Genomic DNA, 19,831 nt, shown 5'->3' on the forward strand with positions numbered 1-19,831 from the left:
AGAAGACCCTGGCCTTTGTTTTCACCAAATGAGCTTCACAGGATAATGGGAAAGAGAGAAGGGCTGCTCCTGATGTTCTTAGCTAAATGGCTCATGCAAGGGAGTTGCGTGCTCTCTGTAGCCAGCCCCAATTAACAATGTGGTTGCATCTCTTTGGGCCAAGAGAAGTTTCTGGGTGCTTTTTCAAGGCATCACCAAGTACTTTGCATTGTTCACCACTATAGATCTGACTTTAATCCAGGAATGGGCACAGTTGGTGCACTAGCAGTAACTGTGCAAGAACACTCGTGGTTACTGCTAAAACCTGGGCCTCCAGACTCAGGGCTGAATCCAGGACTATCATCACACTGTGAACCTGTGTTTTAGGGTTAGTGTGGCTCCATCTAACACAACCTAAATCCCTCTTTCCAGATCGATATTTCAATGAACCAGGAGCACCTCTGTCTTGGCAGGATTAAGCTTCAATTTGTTTGTCCTCATCCAGTGTATTACACAATTGCCAATTTAGTATAGGAACCGCTTCCATGGAATCGGGTGGAAAGGAATAAAATGATGATGATGGAGATTATCAGCATATTGCTGACACTTGACCCCAAAACCCCAAATGACCCCTCGCAGCAGTTTCATATAGATAGTAAACAGCATAGGGAACAAGAGGGAACCTTGAAGGACCCACAAGCCAATGACCAAGGAGTTAAGCAGAAATCTCCAGTGCCCACTCTCTGGAAGCTCCTCCTCCAGGAAAGAAGAGAGTTTCCAAACCCCAATCCAGAAAGGCAACTCAAAAGGCTGCCATGGTTGAGGGTGTCAAAAAGAAGCTGAGAAGTCCAGGAGAACCAACAAGGGCACACTCCTCCCCGTGTATGTTATCCCCAAGGTGACCAAAGCTGTCTCTGGCACACAACCAGGTAAGAAACTACATTGAAATAGATCTAGGTAATACACCTCATCCAGAATTTCCTGGAGTTAAAAGATGGAATACTGTCAACTGGCCTATAAATATCTAGCATAGAAGGGACATTTTTTAAGAAGGCCAGACTCTCTTACCATAAGCTCCTTCAGCTATCTTGGGATTCTGCCTTGGCATTAATCACTTCCCTTTCTCATTCTACTGAGCTATTTAATTAGTCAGGAAGAGCAAGGATATAATATAGATGTGGTAGTTCTCATCACTTCAAGTCCCCCTATCCAAATCTTCAGCCTTCCCAAACCGAAAAGCATTAAACAACTGGACAAACAGGGACCAAGGTTATATCTGGTAGTTCTGACGTCTATGGCTGGATCTACACTGCCAGATTTTTTTTATTTTTTTTTACATACACATACATAGATACATAAAATCTTCAAAGTTCAACAGTCAAGATACAAGTATTTTCCCCAATCCCATCACCTCCCTGTCCCCACCCCCCTCCCCTAAACCTCTTCTGTGACTTCCCATTACATAATCCAAAGGTACAGGAATACTATTGAATATTTATACCTCAGCATATTTGAGCATTTAATCATTTCCCCCTGGTTACCAATTTATGCACAACCTTCTGTCTGAGGTTCTCAAAAAGTATTCATTTTCTTTTCATCATCCTGTATCTCGTTTTACACCATTTCCCTTCCACCCCCTCCCCCCTGCCCAGGAACAGTTTACTGCTCTTGCTATACTTATTACAATTGTTCAATCATGAGGATAGTCTTACTTAATTCCTTATATCTATTTTCCCCCTTTATTCTGGAAATGAGACCCTTCCATTTTGCCTCCCAGGTCCTTTTGATTTGGCCCATTCTATAATACTTTTTCCTTTCACTAATATAATCTTGGAGTAGGTAGTTGGCTAGATATTTATACCAAGTTTTTATATCCCGTTTCTTGTGACCCTTCCAGCCTAGGGCAACAGAGGCTTTAATTGCATCCATCATGTGTTTTATTATTTCCTCCCATTCTTTAAGTGCCCCTTTGCCTTCCATTTTCTGAATGAAAAATTGACTCTTGTTCCATTCTATATTTATCCCTAATAGCTCCTCCATTTCCTTAATTATTTTATGGAATTTTGTATTTTTTCACATTCCCACCACATGTGGGTGTATGTTCCAGTTTTCCTACAATTATGCCAACATAGTTTTGAGCACGTTCTCATAATATGCGCCATTTGCACGGGAGTTCTATACCATTTTGTCAGTATTTTCCATTGCATTTCCTTGATCTTCAGATATTGATTTTAGGCTGGATCTACACTGCTATATAATGCAGTTTGGACCTGTATTATATTGTCATTGTAGGCCAGGCATGGACAATTAGACCCTACAGGTGTTTTGGACTTCAACTCCCAGAAATCCCAGCCAGCTTACTGCCTGTTAGGAATTAGAATCATAGAATCAAAGAGTTGGAAGAGACCTCATGGGCCATCCAGTCCAACCCCCTGCCAAGAAGCAGGAATATGTGGAAGTTGAAGTCCAAAACACTAGGAGGGCCGAAGTTTGCCCATGTCTGGTGTACACTCGGATAATGCAGTTTTAACTGGATTGAAATGCATTATATGGGTCTATACTGACCATATAATGCAGTTCTAACTGCACTATATGGCAGTATAAATCCAACCTTAGTCAAAAGAAATCATAATTATTTTACCTGCAAAATGGTGGGCAAATTATTCACAGTGGACTGTAGAATGCCAGATTGTAAAAGGTCTCTCTCCATTCGATACAGCCCTGCTGAGTGGTTCTGGTGGGCAGATGCAACCATGTTAGCTAGACAAGCCTTTTTTGCTACCTGTATTACTCCATTAATAGGCATTCAGATAGACTTCAGCCTGCTTTCAGTTGGTCACTCTGGGTTTTCTACCACTGTTGCTGCAGTATCCGCCTCGCTCATTTCATTATTGCCAGCTCATTGAAAAACTTTCTATTTGCTCAAAACTCTGTCAGTTTTTGTCCCTACATTTTAGTAACTCTAAATAGAGCTGCAAATGGGGAGGGCGGGGGTAAGGTTTGGTTTAACAGCTCCCAATAGGAGTAAAATGTAAACTGTGATGTTATAATTTTTTTGTATAGTTACTGAAAACTCAGCTTTATTTCACCCATTTCAAAAAAGAAGCCTAAAGTTTTATATTCACAAGACTTTATACAACAGACCTGATATTTCTGTGCAATAATTAGATCGTTCTGCTCTTGAAGTCTCTGTCCTAATTCTTCAATCCTTTTTTTATAAAAGACATTGCTTGCATTGAGTTCCTCAGTCATGGATGTTTTGAGCTTCTCAATTTGTGATGTAAGCTGTGATGCCAGACATGGAAAAGGAAAGTAAAATATAGCCTGAAATGTTTTAGTATTATGCTATTTGAAATAAAAATCAAATTTATTTAAGCAGAATAATGAAACCAAGTTCACCCCTTCTTCTATCTATAAAGTCCAATTCAAAATCTTTTACCCATATAAACAAAAAAAACCCACAAAGTTTCCTACAACTGAAAACTGTGGTATAGCTATGCTTGTTTCATTCACTTCTATACGCAACAGCAAATCTCCACCTGCACAGGCAGCAGACATGATAAAGACATTCTTGTTTTTTAAATCAGGTCACATAAGTATACTGCATCAGCTTTTTCTCCTCAAACAAAGGGTCACTCCCTTTTAATTTAACAAAGCAATCCAATGCATTGCACCTGTGTTCACTGGGACTTATTCCTAAACAAGCACGCATAGGATTGTATCTCGTTTTTTCAAAGAAAGGAATCTAATTTAAAACACCTGAAAACAAGTCCTTTGAGTATACAAAAATAAATTCTATCTAACTGGACTGGATTCTAAACAACCATTCTGAATGAGTTGTCACAGATTTCCACATACTTCTATGTCAGATCAATTTCTATTTCATTTCATAAAAAAGGGTTCACAACTAAGACTTATCTTGTTTTACCTGTTGTTTTTCAGCTTCATGTGCTTCCTGAAGTGTCTGTACTTTAGAAGTCCACTTAGTTTCCTAAAACAAGTAGCATAATAATTTCAAAACAGTTTAATTGCATTTAAACGTAAACATAAATGTAATACTTTCATGTTGCAAGAGAATGACTATACCAGAAAAGTAAGAGCTCCTGCTCTGGGAAGAAGGCACTGCATATAACTCTAGTAGTGAATTGCCATGTGAATCTGAACACAATGTATCATTAAAGCCAATTGGTAAAGTAAAAAAAAATGATTCAATATTTTAGGGGAGGAAAACTCAAACATCCTAGATCTCTTACCAGATAACTTTTTTCAAAAGGGAGAAATGTCACTCTTGGAAGCCTTTTGGAGCAGGGAAGCAACTCTGATGTTGCTGGGCTACAACTCCCTTTTGCTCATGAGATATGCTGGGAATTCAGATCCAGGAACAAGATCAAACCGTGTTTTCAGATTTTGATTTTTAAGAGTATGAGGTAGTTAACAAGGTCCTTACTGGAAATATACATTTGCCTACGTTTTAAAACACAGTTTTAAAGATATGGCATTAATTCTATGTATGTTGTCCAGATGACAGAAGTCAATCATCTCTGAATGGCTCTGCCCTTCAACCTGCTTCCTGAGATTCCAGCTGATAAATTTCTTATACTACTACATTCTAGAATATTTTAAAGAGTTGTAATGACTGGAAGTGAAGTTGATCAGAACTACAAAACAAAAGCATAGGACTGCGACTCTAAAAAGCAATGCTTTTTCTTCTGAACAGCCATGGATGACAGCTGAAGACACTCTCAAGTGTCCACTTATGTGCACATTAATGCTCCCTCCTGTATAAACCAAAGGACAAGACAATACAATTCTGTGCAACCAGATCTGTGTTATTATACCTGTTTATCAAGAAGCTGTATTATGTTCTCATGATCTACAGCATTCTGATGTTTCTCTTCTGTAAATTCAAAGCTGTCCTTTAATGTGCCTAAATTGGATTTCAGGTGTTTGTTGGACTTCTGTACTTCGAGCAGGTGCTAAGAATGAAACAAAAGCATGAAATAACATTAAAATATATATTACAAGGTGGTACCAAAGGAAATAATGTCCTGCACTGGCCACAGTAATCTAACACACGTGAAGAGAAGGGCTGGGGACGCAGTACTGGCAACTAAGTGGCTGTACTAGAGGACTGTGCTAGGCTGTAAAAAAGATAGGGATTTGAAGTAGTTCTCCTTTGAAAAGTCATAACAAATACATTTTGTGTATTCTGGTAAAACATTTCTAACTACTATATTTAATTGAATCTAGGATGCCATCAATTCCAAAACGCACCGCCCTTTTTGGAGCTTCAATTTTGGAAAAACAAGGGGATCAGCACCATCCCTAAAGCCCTTCTTTCAAGGAGACCAGCACATTGTTTAAACCACTTCTTTCAAAACCAATAGGGAGTCTAGGATTTTCCCAAACTGAAATAACCATGCCATCAGCAAAGTGCGAAACATGAGGACACCATCGATTCCAAGACAAACCCATTTTTGGAGCCTTGATTTTGGCGGGAAAAGTGCATCCTAAGTGTGATGTAATGTGGTAGCATAGTATTTATTGGACTTCCCATCATCACTGAAGACACGAATTTTGCCATTTCCTCGCATTTATTTCTTTACAAAGACAGAAGAAACTCAAGAATAAAGTCAAGGAAGGCATCTTCAGTAGCTTATGAACTTTCACCCCACTTCAATAGAGATTCCCCCCTTTGAAAAGCTATAACCATCCAGATCAGTTGACTGAAGTGGGGAGGGAGGGAGTAATCCCCTGCTGCTTGCCCACCCACAATAGTAAGAGCTCCTGCTCTGGGAAGAAGGCACTGCATATAACTCTAGAAGCTACATTAGAAGAAGCAACAGTAAGTTTCTGCGAGCATGAAATGTTGAAATGAAATCAATCCAGCTACAGATAAATATACAACAACAGTATTCCTCTAGAGCAGTGTTTCTCAATCTGGGGGTCACGACCCCTGGAGGGGTCGAATGGATGTTTCAGAGGAGTCGCTCAAGACCATCAGAAAACACATTATTTCTGATGGTCTCAGGAACACCTTTGGCAGAGAAGGCTGAAGATCTCTCTGCCTGTCCTCTTCCTTTTCGGAAACAGATGGCGAATCCTCCCATCAAAAGTCCTCCTCCGCTGTGATTGGCCAGCCTCTCAGCCAAGGGAAGGGCTGTTTCTGAGACTTCAAGTGGGGAGGGGAGAGGAGGCATGCTCACCGCATGGCAGGATGGTGCGCATGTGCAGGCAGCGCACGAGGCTGGGGGGAGGCTCACGCCAGCCTTTGAGTCCCTTCAAAAAAGAGGGGAAAGCACCCATGTAGTGTGGAACTGAGCAGCATCAGGAGGTAAAGCAGCAGCAAAAGCAGCTTAAGTAATTTGTAATGCTATTTATTAGAAAAAAGTCAGTCTTTCTTTTTGTTTTTATTAATGCTCCCATTCGAAAATGCGTAAGGATGTGGGTGAACCACAACTCCCAAAACCGTGGGTCAATCTTCCTCAAAGTTGGCCACATTGGCTGTGCCAAGTTTGGTCCACTGTTTGAGTCCATAGTACTCTCTGGATGTAGGTGAACTACAACTCCAACATGCAAGGTTAATGCTCACCAAACCCTTCCAGTATTTTCTGTTGGTCACAGGAGTTCTGTGTGCCAATTTTAGTTCAATTCCATCGTTGGTGGAGTTCAGAATGCTCTTTGATTGTAGGTTCACTATAAATCCCAGCAACTACAACCCCCAAATGTCAAAATCAATCCCCCCAACCCAACAAGTATTCACATTTGGGCATATTGAGTATTTGTACCAAATTTGGTCCACTGAATGAAAATACATCCCGCATATCAGATATTGACATTACGATTCATACTAGTAGCAAAATGACAGTTATGAAGTAGCAACGAAAATAATTTTATGGTTGTGGGTCACCACAACATGAGGAACTGTATTAAAGGGTTGCAGCATTAGGAAGGTTGAAAACCATTGGTCTAGAGCACATCTAAGATATTTAAATAATGTATGCTTCTTTCTTTTAGTTTTGGGGCCTGATCCATTCATATAGCAAAGTTTTCATAAAGCGCTATCTTAGAAAATTAATGCACCTTCCTCCAGTTTTGGTAATTCATAAGGTTATATCATGCCCAAAAGCATGGTAAAGAAAATTAACTTAAAAAGCAAGGACTACTTCACAATATACCACCCAAAACCCAATTCTTCAACTACTTACATTTTCTAATTCTGTATTCTTGGCTGTCAACTCTTTAAACTCCTTCATAAACATCTCTTTTACCTTCTCTAGTTCACTGGCCAATTTTTCTTTTTCTTCTTCTTTCCATTTGTGAAATAACTGCCGAATCTCGTCCTCCTTGGATCTGTGTTCCTCATATTCCTGAAAATGCTTTAAGATGTTATTATGAGAACTCCTACACAGATACAACGAAGTGAAAATGCAATACAGAGGTCTTCACGAGACATCTCACTTGCATCCCACCCATGGAAGACAATCCAATGATTTTTATACAGGTCGCCACCAACTAATATTCCACCTTTTAGTCTCACAAGAGTTTTGTCTATGAGTGGAAAATAATCTCTCGCCCCTTTCATTGCTAATTTGCCAGTGCCATAATGCATCAGTAATTACCTTTTTTCACCTATTCAGGCTTTCTAAGTATCCTCTATGCTTTCTAGATGACGAAATTCGCTTTTTGCTTGACTAATTCTATTTTCAAGAAGTTGCATGACTTTACCTTAATTTCTTTCAGGATACCTACTGTATGTATGTACATATGTACATTCTTGGACTTTGTATGAAACCATGGATATCAGCAAACCATATAAAAATAATGGACTTATGGATCCATGAAGAACATAGAGGACCCAGAAAATGCCTGGGGGGGGGGGCATATTTTGATGGACATGGATAAAGGAAACCACAGAAAATGATCACATAGATAAAGGGGTCATACTGTAGGTGTGTGTGTGAGTGTGCATACACAATCACACACAGAGACAAACACAGATACACACACACACATATCTGTAGCCATATCTCCTCAGCTTTTACGCAATTGATTTCCTTACTTATCTTTACTTATTTACACATTATCTTTTAAACTAAATGTGAAAAACAATAAAAAAATTTAAGCAGTTCAAAATATTTTAATAAGAATTAAAATACTTTAAAATATTGCGAATAGCAGAATGAAGAAAGAGTGCAGAGAAAATATACAAAACAGAGTGCAGAGAAAATATACAAAAATTACTAAAATGCCAGAGAGGACCAAACAAAAAGAAAAGAAAAGAAAAGCTTGCAGCCCACATAAAAATAAACAAAGAGTAGGTCAGATCAACTTCTTTACCGAGATTTTTACAGATGGAACCACTTTCTGCTAAATGTTTGATTCTTTATTTCATTTTCAAAAATTACCCAAAAACTTCAAAACAGCCCATCAACAGATTTAAGACTTGGTTAAAGATTTAAAATAGAGTGTAGGGATACCAAAATGCTAACAACCTTGAACCAAGGGCTGGAACAGAGCTCAGGGATATAACTTTCTGAACCACTGAGAAGATTTTCAAGATGGGAGAGTGTTTTGTCTGGTCATGGTCTATTGTGCCCACTAGTGCAGAGATTTAGATGCTAATGTTGCAGTTACCGTTTCAATTGGCATTAAGTAACATAACAAACCAACAGAGGTCCTTCTCATACTATAAAACTGCTGACTCTCACATGAAATCTCAGTGAATTGTGCTGGGTGACTCAATGAATTTCACGAGATTTTGCTAGGCAAAGAATACTCAGAGATGTTTTTGCCCAGATTCCGCCTCTGAAATACAGTCTGTAGTATGTGGCATTTGTTGGTGGTCTTGCATTCAAGTACTAACTAGGGCTGATCTTCCTTAGCTTCCAAGATCTCACAGAGTCTGGTGCTTTTATGGTATTTAGGCCAGGTCTGAAAGGAATATAGCCAAATAACATTCCTACTATATGTATATGACTTACAGGACACCATCCTCAATTTGTTGCTTATTATGTTATTACTAGCCTCTTGAAATAAAATACTTCTCAAGGGTGCCCCTTACCTTAGACAATTTGGCCATGTGAGCATGTTGCTCTGCTTCTAACTGAGACTTGGTGTGCTGTAACTGCTCCTTCAGCTTGTTGATCTCCTCCTGTAATCGATCCGTTTGTTCTTTTTGCTTCTGATCTACATAAAAGACACATATATAAATTAGTTTGTATGTGTCTTTGGTTATATTTTGATAAAGACATGTCTTCTTGAAGGGAAAGTTTTTCCAAGTTCCAGTCTGCAAAATGCAATCCCAGGTGCTTTGCAGTATATATTCATCAAAACGGTACCATGCAGGATTACAAGGAGAAGCCCTCTACTGAGCATCATTTTTTTGTGGGAAGAGGGAGTAATGTAAGATTTTCTCTAGTCACTGGCTGATCAAACAAACTGCTTCCATCTGATTTTAAATTATTCCTTTCTCCAACTACTAGTATTTTTATGACTCCCCAGGCTTTTGTGAAAAGTTATCTGTCCCTGAGGAGCATATGTCTGAGGGGATACAGAGACTTTCCACATATAAATTATGCAAGGAAATCTCTGTCATGAGTGGGCTTAAACACATTAACCCAGTCATGGAGAAACTTCGGCCCTCCAGGTATTTTGGACTTCAACTCCCACAATTCCTAACAGCCACGCCTGCATTAACCTAACACAAAGAAGTGTAAAAATAGGGTAAATAAAATTACCTTTGGTACATTCCAGTTAGCCCCACCCAGACCATTCTAGCATGTCTCTAACAAAACTAAAAATTGCCATTACATTTAAAAAGAAAATAAAGCCCAACCTTTCTGCTACAGAAAGTTCAACTTCAGAATTTTCAGCTTAAGCATTTAAATTGAGAATGTACATATCCTAGCAAAGCTTTGAAAAGTTATTTTTAAATCATATCACAACTGGCTGTGATAGCTGAGAAATTCTGAGATCTGAAGTTTAAAAAACTTACACTTATCTGGTAATGCTAAACATGTAAATAGATGTCTCCTACATTCTGTGACTTTCAGACAGCAAGAGTTTCCATGTTAGTAAGGTGATTTAACCATGGGGTTAAACAGATTCAGCACCTTAGATAGTTCCTTAAATGTATCTTTTTACAAAACAAACAAAAACAGAACAGATTCATTACTCCACTGATAAGACAACAGACTGTATGAGTATTATATATACATTTATTTTATCGCAGTGTGTGGACTGAACTGTTGATGTCACAAGCATTAGCTAATTCGATCTGTCCATTTCCTTTTTGTTTTTGTTTTTTTGTTTGTTTTTTTGCTATAAATACGTAGTTTTTTCATACCACAACCCTGAAGAAAGAAATACTTAGGATGAGCATTGCCAGGGCAGGCAATTCAAATCAACCTCGCTGCTGCTTTAGAAGTGTTAAACTAATAGAAAACAAACAAGTTGCTGAAAATTACACCTCAAAATTTTAGTACTGGAAGTCCTCAAAATCAATCTTCCGTAATTTAATCAGACAACAACTCCAGTTTAGAATGTGAGATGAAAATAAACCAAGAAGAAAAAAACAGAACAGAGACAGAGCTTTCTGCAGGTGCTTCCAAATCATTAGAACGAGGAGTAAAGTGATTGCAAACCCAATTATATCACAGAAAAGAAAATTGATGCTATTTCTAGCAGTATACATTTAGGAACTTTAGTAGCTAATTGCTGCAGTGTAAATTGAGGAATGTCATAAGCAAAGGAATACCTGTGATAAAAGAGACACTTTAGCTATAGAACAACTTAAGGATTTGAAAATATTGTTTTCCTTTGAGATAATTAAGCAAAGGCTGTTTTGTACATTTTAATTTTACACATGCAGATTAATATTCACGGGGGGGGGGGGTTGCACTTGATATACATTGATACATACTCTGAAATTGCCTTCCAGATGTGAGTGGGAGGGGGATTTGCATGGTTACTTCTATATCACAAAATTCTTGAGCACTTTTGCCATACATGTGAGACTTATTCAAACCTCACAAATGAACTGTTCATCTCATTTTGAAGACACTTTTTATTTCCTTACAAAACTCACCAAACTGTGATTCTCCTGAATGGCGACGCTGCAAATGACTGTGCAGGAAAGAAGAGTTCATAAAAGCTTTGTCACAAAATTGGCACTGCAAAATAAAAGGACATTTTGTCAAATAGATATAGCAACCCTACAAGTATGCTTGCAAAATAAGTCATCTAAGTTTAAACACATGTTTATAGTACATTCTTAACCATGTGCTGGTATTCATTCTCTTGATATCTAAGCCATACTGTTTGATTTAGGATAAACAGATAAAAGAGTGCATTTCCTTGTATTTTAGTATCAACTAGTACAGCTCAAAAGACGCCCAAGTCTCCAATCCCATAGTTATTTTTACCAGTTTATTTATGTTCTTGTGTATATATGCAATGTTAACTACCAGGTACTGAAAAGTCATTCAAAGTGCCATAGAACTGTAGTGGAACTGCTTATGGGACGGACAATGATGGAAGATTCAGAGGCAGACCTCACTTCTTAGCTAGGGATCACTCAATGAAGTACTTCATTCTGTGTTGTCTCTCACTTTTGTTTTGTTTTGTTTAGTCCCTGACTTCCAAACTTTAACTGCTGAAAGGGTAAGCAGCAGAAGGTGTTCTGGGCCAGGAGTCCTGCCTTCCCGACATTAAAAGGCAGCCTTTTGATGGGGGCATCATAGTACTTACTGCTCAGTATTTATTCAAAGCTTGTTTTCTGCTGCTGGTAAAGGACATCTAACCCTCCAGATGTTTTGGACTTCATTTCCCAGAATCTCCACTCAGCAAAGCCATTGGTTAAAGAATATGGGGGCTGTGGTCCATAATATCTGGTGGATATCCTGTGTTGCGTATAAAGGTACCCATTTGGGGGAGGGGGGGCACCCCTGAAAATTTATTTTTGAAATTTGTTTTGCCATATCTTTTTAAAAAGAAAAATAAAACTTGAAATATTCAAGAGTTTTTTTAAAGGTAGCATTCTGTGTCCCTTTGTATCCCACTTCACCCTGGGAAAACATTAAAAGCCAGGAATATTAGGATAGGGGTGCCAGTAGGTGGTCTACTAATTATTCACTCCAGATCATTCCTGAAACTTCATCCTAATTAGTTGACCATGTGGCACTTGCATCCTAAAGCAGGCTATCAAGACACATAAAAATAATCATTCCATTGATCCTATAACTTACTTCAAAAATTGTGTAACTCATTGAAAAGATCATTATAGCTCTAATAACATGACATAATAATAATGAAAGGGGCTATTCCTATTTGAAAGTTAGGAAAGTTGATGAAGTGAGGGCTTCTGGTACTTCAGTGTGAGATTGGGGGCAGAACATTGGAGCAACGAAATGATTTTTGCCAATGCAGGTGGTCACAGAAGAGACATTGGATAGAGCTGTGATTCTGATGCTCCTCGGCATGCTTCATCATAAAGGAACTTCAGTTGGCTCACTGAGAGTTGGCTGATGTTAAATACATTAAATAGCTAAAAATGTCAGTCTAAGAATGTGTTGAGCAGAATCTGGATCTGATCTGAATTCCCAACTCTCATCTACTATTTAAAATCCAGCTACTGATAGCTGCTTTATGATTAAATATAAATGCCCTAAAAAACAGCAACCATGGGCATAAATAATTAAGTTACATTTTTGCTGGATAAATGCAAGGACACACAAAGCCTAGATTACAGGCAGTGAGTGCCAGGAAAATGTCAACAAGCAACAGGAATCTTCAGCTGAAGCACACCAAGCCTTAATGTATTAAATCAGCTGTGAAATATCATTATCCAACCCAATTCCCATGTCAAAACTGCCACACTTGCCCCAGTGGTTGCATGGCTTATTCGCCATGCAATAACTTTAGCATATGGTACATTAGTGCTTTATGCTTGATGGAGATGAAACACTTATTGAGTTTCTGAAAGAGCCTCAATGTTCATAAATAAATACAGATCATATGTGATAATGTTTTAATCACAAGTCGGATCTTGGAAACTAAGCAAGCTCGGCCTGGTTAGTACTTGAATTACTGATGGCCAAAAAATATCTTACAGGTGGCAAAATAGACTCCATGTCAATTTTTCATAGGCATGGGGCACCCAGATGGCATTTTGCTAGTTTCTTCCTCTGAAATACTGTCCAACGGATCTGGTACGCAATGATGTATCTTACATCTAAGTGCCCTAAAAACTCTGCTTAGCTTCTAAGATCAGTCCTTGGATGGGAAATAACCAATGAATACCTTACAGGTGAGGAAACAGAAATCCATATTGGGTTGTCTTAGGCAAGGTGGATGTCAGTTCCTTCCTCTGAAATATAGCTTATGGCAGTAGTTCCTAACCTGTGGTCCATGAACCACCAGTGATCTGCAAAAACTAAAATATGGTCTCCGGCCTCACCATTACACTGTTGCAACGAGAGCGACTGGTCTTGCGAAACCCTCTTATAGTGCCAAGGCAACAGGGATGTAGGGAGAGGACAGGCTGGCTACCCACAAAAGGCACAACAAGACTCCTGACTGCTGCTTCTCTTCTTCCTCCCCCCTTCCCCATGTGGCACCTGGAAGCAAGGGTGGCTTGTTGTTTTTGGTTTTAGATCTGTTCCTGGGGTTATTTGGGGTGCTGATTCAGAAAATTGCATTGGATAAGACAACAACAGCTATAGATTATTAAATATGTTGGCGAGCAGATGGTGACTACTGGATGGCATATGTTCTGTATGACACTGTTACCTCAAAACCACACGACGAGAGCAATTGGCCTCGCAAAACCCTCTTATAGTACTAAGGCAACAGGGATGTCAGGAGAGGAGAAGCTGACTACCCACAAAAGATTACTATTACCACATCAGCTCAAGATTATTAAATATGGTTTTCTGTGGGTGAGCAGATGGCGATTACAGGATGGCATATGTTCTGTATCAGAAACTAGAGCTGATGTGGTCTATCCAGTGCAATTTTCTCAATCAGCACCTCAAGTAACCAATCAGAATCTAAAGTTGACCAAAAACCGATTTATAACCCTTTTGGTGCTAATGTTGGAGAGTGGTCTCTGCTCAAAGTGGTCGGGAACTACCGGGTTATGACACCTGGCATTCATTGGGGATGTCCCACCCAAGCACTGAGTAGCATCCAAGAACTGCCTTTATCTTGGAAACTACTCACAGGTGGTTTTGCCTATTCCTTCCTCTGAAATGCAGCCTTGGGGGGTATCCCCTGGCCCCTTCCACCTCGGTCTTTCCGCCCATGGCCTAGGTAGGGCCCGCTCAGGACACGAGGGGGCGTGGCTCACCTGGTGGGGGTGAGGGTGGGCGGGGCCGGCGGCGTGGGCGAGGGCCTGCTGGAGGGCGGCCAGGGCCTTCTTCCGGCGGCGCCCCTCCTCCTTGAGGGCGCGCGCCTGCTGGGCGGCGCGGGCCAAGTCCTGGTCGAGGCGCTCAGCGCGCGCGCGGGCGAGGCGCAGCTGGGCGGCCAGCCAGTCCTGGGAGTGGAGCAGGTACTCGAGGCCGAGCTGGGCCAGGCGCAGGAGGCGCAGCAGGAGCGGGTCCAGCGGGGCCCCGCAGTGCGGGCAGCGCTCGCGCTCGGCCGAGCAGTAGGTCACGTGGCCCAGGTGCTCCTGCAGCGCCGCCAGGTCCAGCTCCGCCGCCACGCGCTCCGTGTCCACCGCGCTCAACCGCCGCCAGTCGGGGCTCTCGTGCCGCGGGCGGAACTGGAAGGCCGGCGGGCCCGTAGTCGGGAGCTGGGGTGACGCAGCCATGGCCTCCAGGGTGAAGGCGCCGGGGGCGGGCGGGCAGCGCAGCCGGCGCTCCGCATGCCCCCCTCCCGCCCCACGATGGGGGCGCCCTGCTCCTGCTCTTTCTTTCTCCTCCTCCTCTTCTTCCGGGCGCGCGCCCCCTGCCAGCGGTGTTCGTTAGCGATGCCGCGCGCGTCTCCCGCGTTGCCTTGGCAACCCAGCGGCCCAGCTCCTTCAAGCCTTCGAGCTGAGACAGAGAAAAAGAAGGAGAGTATCCTCGAGCTGCTGTTGTTGTACCTGTGTGCCTCCAAGGCATGATTTGTACACATTGTCGTCTTCCATAGAGTGGGATCAGACCCCAAGGGCCATCCAACCTCATGCAGCCACAAAGCACTCCCAGCAGATAGCCATCTAGCCTCTGTTTACACACCTCCACTACAATCCAAGGCAGCACACTCCATAGAATCATAGAATCGGAAGAGACCTCATGGGCCATCCAGTCCCACCCCCTGCCAAGAAGCAGGGAAATTGCATTCAAAGCACCCCTGACTGATGGCCATCCAGCTTCTGTTTAAAAGCCTCCAAATGTTTCTTAATGTAATGTATTTTAATGAACTGGTTTTAATGTGTTTTATGATTGTGGTTAGAACTCAAATGAGTGCTTGTTGTGAAGCCGCCCTGAGTCCCCCCTCCCCAGTGGTGAGAAGGACGGTACAAATGTTTGAAATAAATACAGGAGCCTCCACCACACTCTGGGGCATGGAATTCCACTGCTGAACAGTCCTCATGTTCAGGTGGAATCTCCTTTCCTGTAATTTGAAGCCATTGCTCCATGCCTAGTCTCCAGGGCAGCAGAAAAGCCTTCTCCATCTTCCCTATGACTTCCCCTCACATATTTTATACATGGCCATCATGTCTCCTCTCAGCCTTCTCTTCTGCAGGCTAAACATGTCCAGCTCTTTAAGCTGCTCCTCATAGGACTTGTTCTTCAGACCCTTGATCATTTTAGTCACCCTCCTCTGGACACACTCTAGCTTGTCAATATCTCACTTCGATTTTGGTGCCCAAAACTGGACACAGTATTCTACGTGTGGTCTGACCAAGGCAGAATAGAGGGGTAGCATGACTTCCCTGGATCTAGACACTATACTCCTATTTATGCAGGCCAAAATCCCAGTGGCTTTTTTGCTACCGCATGACATTGTTGGCTCATGTTTAACTGGTTGTCCACGAGGACTCCAAGATCTTTTTCACACATACTGCTATTGAGTCAGGTGCCCCCCATTCTATACCTTTGCATTTCATTTTTTCTGCCTAAGTAGAGTATCTTGCAATTGTCTCTGTTGAACTTCATTTTGTTAGTTTTGGCCAATCTCTCTAATCTGTTAAGATCGTTTTGAATTTCGCTCCTGTCTTATGGAGTATTAACTATTGCTCCCAACAGCTGGGAGGCTTTTAGGAATTTTGGAAGTTGAAGTCCAAAACACCTGGAGGGCCAAAGTTTGCCCATGCCTGGTCTATGGAATAACAACCTTACATTCAGAGAAGCTATAACTTACATTTTGTCCTAGTTCTATTTCAGGCAAATAAACTCCTCTGAGAATTCCTTGCCTAAGAAAACCCTATGAAATTCAATTGTTCGTCCAAACTAGTGTGATGATTTGAAAGAGCACACAGGAAGTAAGGATTGCTAAAGGACTCCCTTTTCCAACCTACAATGCTTTTATTAGCCTCTGTATGATGTTTGCAATCATATTTTTGATGTCAGTTTTGTCAACTTCAGGCTCAAGTTGTGAATCTGCTCCGGGGTTTTATCTGAACTTTAAAGGCACTCTCTAAAATGCTGAACACATTGTGAGGGGCGTGAACAGTTGCATCCTGATCCTTAATTTGAGTCAAAATGTGAGCTCAAGGAGCAGACAGTGATGAGTTTGGAAGATAAGGCTTTTGTGATTTCAGAGGGCATGCTATTCTGACACCACTGAGAAAGGGCAAGAAAAAGGAGAGGGGAAATAACTATTTCTGACTCATCTGATAGCGGGCATGGATATGAAGGTAATAGGGTCACCAGGATTTGGATTAAACCCAGATAACAAAGTAATAATAAATGGCAGCATGTGGCACCTGGTCAGGATGCAAATGCAATTTGAGGCTGATCAACAATAATATAGCATCCAGACCATGGGATGTAGTAGCACTAACCTATTCTGCTGGGAGGATATTGACAAGTTGGAATGTGCCCAAGGAGAGTGACCAAAGTTATCAAAAATTTGGAGGCCAAGTCCCATGAGGAGCTACTTAAGGAGCTGAGTATGTTTAGCTTAGAAAAGAGAAGAATGAAAGCTGATTTGATAGCCATATTTAACAGTTTGAAGGGATGTCATACAGAAGGTAGAATGAAATTACGTTCTGCTGGTCCAGAGACAAGAACACAAACCAAAGGGTTCAAATTACAAGAGAAATCCCACTTGAACATTAGGATAAATACTGTAAGAGCTATCTGAATAAACTGCCTCCTTTTTGGGAAGTTTTTAAACAGTTGTTGGATGGGTTGCTGCAAATTTTTTGGGGTTTATGGCCATGTTCCAGAAGCATTCTTCCTAACATTTCACCTGCATCTATGGAAGGCATCCTCAAAATGCAGGCGAAACGTCAGGAGAGATGCAGGTGAAATGTCAGGAGAGAATGCTTCTGGAACATGGCCATACAGCCCAAAACACAGCAACCCAGTGATTCCAGCCATGAAAGCCTTCGACAACACAGTTGCTGGATGAGTGCTTTAGTTATATATTTTTGGGTGGCAAGGAATGGACTAGTTGGCCCTTGAAGCCCTTCCAGTTCTTTGATGCATGATGAAAGTAGTCTGTAAAATTGTCTTTAAATTAAGAATTTGGAACGTGTAATATCATTTCAGAAATATAAAACATGCTCAGTTTTGTTTTTAAGACAAAATTTAGGAGAGCCGGTGGCCAATGTGGGGAGGCAGTGGTGAACCCCTTCTGAATAAATCTAGCCAGGAAAAGCCTATGATGGCTTCACCTTAGGAAATGACTTGAAGGCACACAACAACAACCACATTTAGAAGATATATGACATTGACACTGACTTTAAGTAAATACCGTCAGCTAAGCATCAACTTCCAGATGGTCGCTGTTTTAATTGGTGCAGTGAAAAGAACAGTCTTATGGCATCTCAAAGATTAACAGATTTCATGTGGCCAATGTCACTGTAGATTAAGATCTAGATAGTATGTTAATGTAAGTACAGATCAGATGCTGCAGCAAACCACATGTCAACTTTATCCCCCATTTCCCGTAATCTAGAGTGACTTATTCACGGGCTTCTCTTTCAATACTATATATACAATGACTTGCCAGCAGTGCCTCTTTGCTTTCTACACAGGTTATATATGCTCTAAGTATTCTTGTCAGATCAAGTGAAATTCCCTTTTTGACAGTGGCACCCTGGTTATGCTTGCCACCACCACTGGAAAATGTTTTTGTTATAGGGTTTTCAGCTTAAATTCTGTGATTTCGTATTCTGCATTTCACGCCTCCACCTGTAATTTTAGAAACACTTCATGCACCTAACAGCAGACTGCAAGTTTATGACATGACGGCATAATAAATGTGTTGTTATTCTTTAAGATGCCATAAGATACTGATGTACTTTGGTTTCAATACAGGCTTATTTTAAAAGTCATATTTGAGTATTGCATTTGCTTTGTGAGCTGTTTAGAGAACATGGACAATCAAATAAATATATAATATAGAACAATGCAAAAAAAATGGGCACAAACATGGATACATTTAGAAACTCGTATTGGATATCACTTCAGTTCAAACCACTTTTGAGAGGACCAACAGTTTGTGATCTGAAAGTTGCTATTTGGATTTTGCTTTAAGGCCTAAATCCAGTTTCCCGTTCCAATTAGCATAGATTTATTGAAACTACTGTTGAATGTTTGTGGCTCTAGTGTGCAGCCTATGAATAATAATGTATTAGTACTTAATTTTATTTATTTGAGCTATAGGTGTCAAACATATAGTTCTCCAGATGTTTGGGACTCCAACTCTCAGAAGCTCTAGGCACCTTGCTAGGAATTCCAAAATACCTAGAGGGCCACAAGTTTGATACCACTGCTTCAGACCTTAAATTGTCTTGACCAACTAAAATATCAAGCTGGCATAACTGCCCACTGTCATTTATTAATGCTGTTAGCTTTAGTACTCTCTATCTCATATTGGTATGAATACACCTCTGCTTAACAGAAAAAAGTGTATTTACATGCATGGTGTGGAACAAAAAACAAAGGGTCCACAACCATGTGGCTGAAAATAATGTGAAAATTTGGACATGTGGGCTGTCCTCTAACAGTAAGCTAAGTTTGGTACTTAGTGGAAATGTGTGATCAGCTATGGCAATTTCACTACATGTGTGATATTTGTGACATTAACAGGATCACTGCAGGGCCAATACTAACTGAGAAAGTGTGGTGCCAAACAGATTTTTTTTGTCAGTGTAGAGAAAACCTAATTAGTTTTGGCTGAGCAGCCTGTGTCTCATTAGAAAATCATACAAGTTTTTCTAGCTTTCAATACAAATTTAAAAGAAAATATTACCTTTAGGCAACAGTCCCACACAGGTTTATGAGTAAGTACATGGGACTTAGGTCCCATTGGGTTCAATAGGCCTTACTATTTATAATAGGATGCTGTTTTTCAGTTCCTTTTTCATGGAATTAACATAGTGTGCAATCAATCAGGTTTAGATTGGCTCCAAAACACAACGTTCAAGCACAACACTAATATATATATTCAAGTAAGTGCATTAATTAACCAATGACTGTGATGAATGGTGGCAATCTTAATCCCTTAAGTTTTCAGGAGCACAAATTGCTCATTCCATTCATTCTGGCTCAAAGACAGAAAAGTCTTCCACAAATGAACTTGCCAATTCTTTTGACTATATTGGGGCTGATTTTGGATCCCCACAGAGAGGATTGGGGCTGACATTAAAGTACCTTTCAGCTGCATTCACACTGCAGAATTAATGTAGTTTGGC

General features: G+C 40.7%; 1 protein-coding gene across 2 annotated transcripts in view; it reads right to left on the reverse strand.

The window, feature by feature from the left end:
• Positions 1-19,831, reverse strand: part of DZIP1 (DAZ interacting zinc finger protein 1) — a 37,970-nt gene that overhangs the window by 16,939 nt on the left and 1,200 nt on the right. The window contains exons 2-8 of one of the 2 annotated variants that reach the window (XM_060769487.2): positions 14,330-15,014; positions 11,069-11,153; positions 9,044-9,168; positions 7,188-7,349; positions 4,818-4,955; positions 3,908-3,970; positions 3,124-3,264 (exon numbers count right to left, since the gene is read on the reverse strand). In XM_060769487.2, coding sequence (XP_060625470.2) covers positions 3,124-3,264; positions 3,908-3,970; positions 4,818-4,955; positions 7,188-7,349; positions 9,044-9,168; positions 11,069-11,153; positions 14,330-14,791 — 1,176 coding nt within the window. In that variant the 5' untranslated portion in view covers positions 14,792-15,014. The remainder of the gene's footprint in view (positions 1-3,123; positions 3,265-3,907; positions 3,971-4,817; positions 4,956-7,187; positions 7,350-9,043; positions 9,169-11,068; positions 11,154-14,329; positions 15,015-19,831) is intronic. The other variant, XM_067466876.1, reaches the window with a different exon arrangement.

This window comes from Anolis sagrei, chromosome 3 (genome assembly GCF_037176765.1).
Source record: "Anolis sagrei isolate rAnoSag1 chromosome 3, rAnoSag1.mat, whole genome shotgun sequence".
In the NCBI taxonomy this organism is placed as follows: Eukaryota; Metazoa; Chordata; class Lepidosauria; order Squamata; family Dactyloidae; genus Anolis; species Anolis sagrei.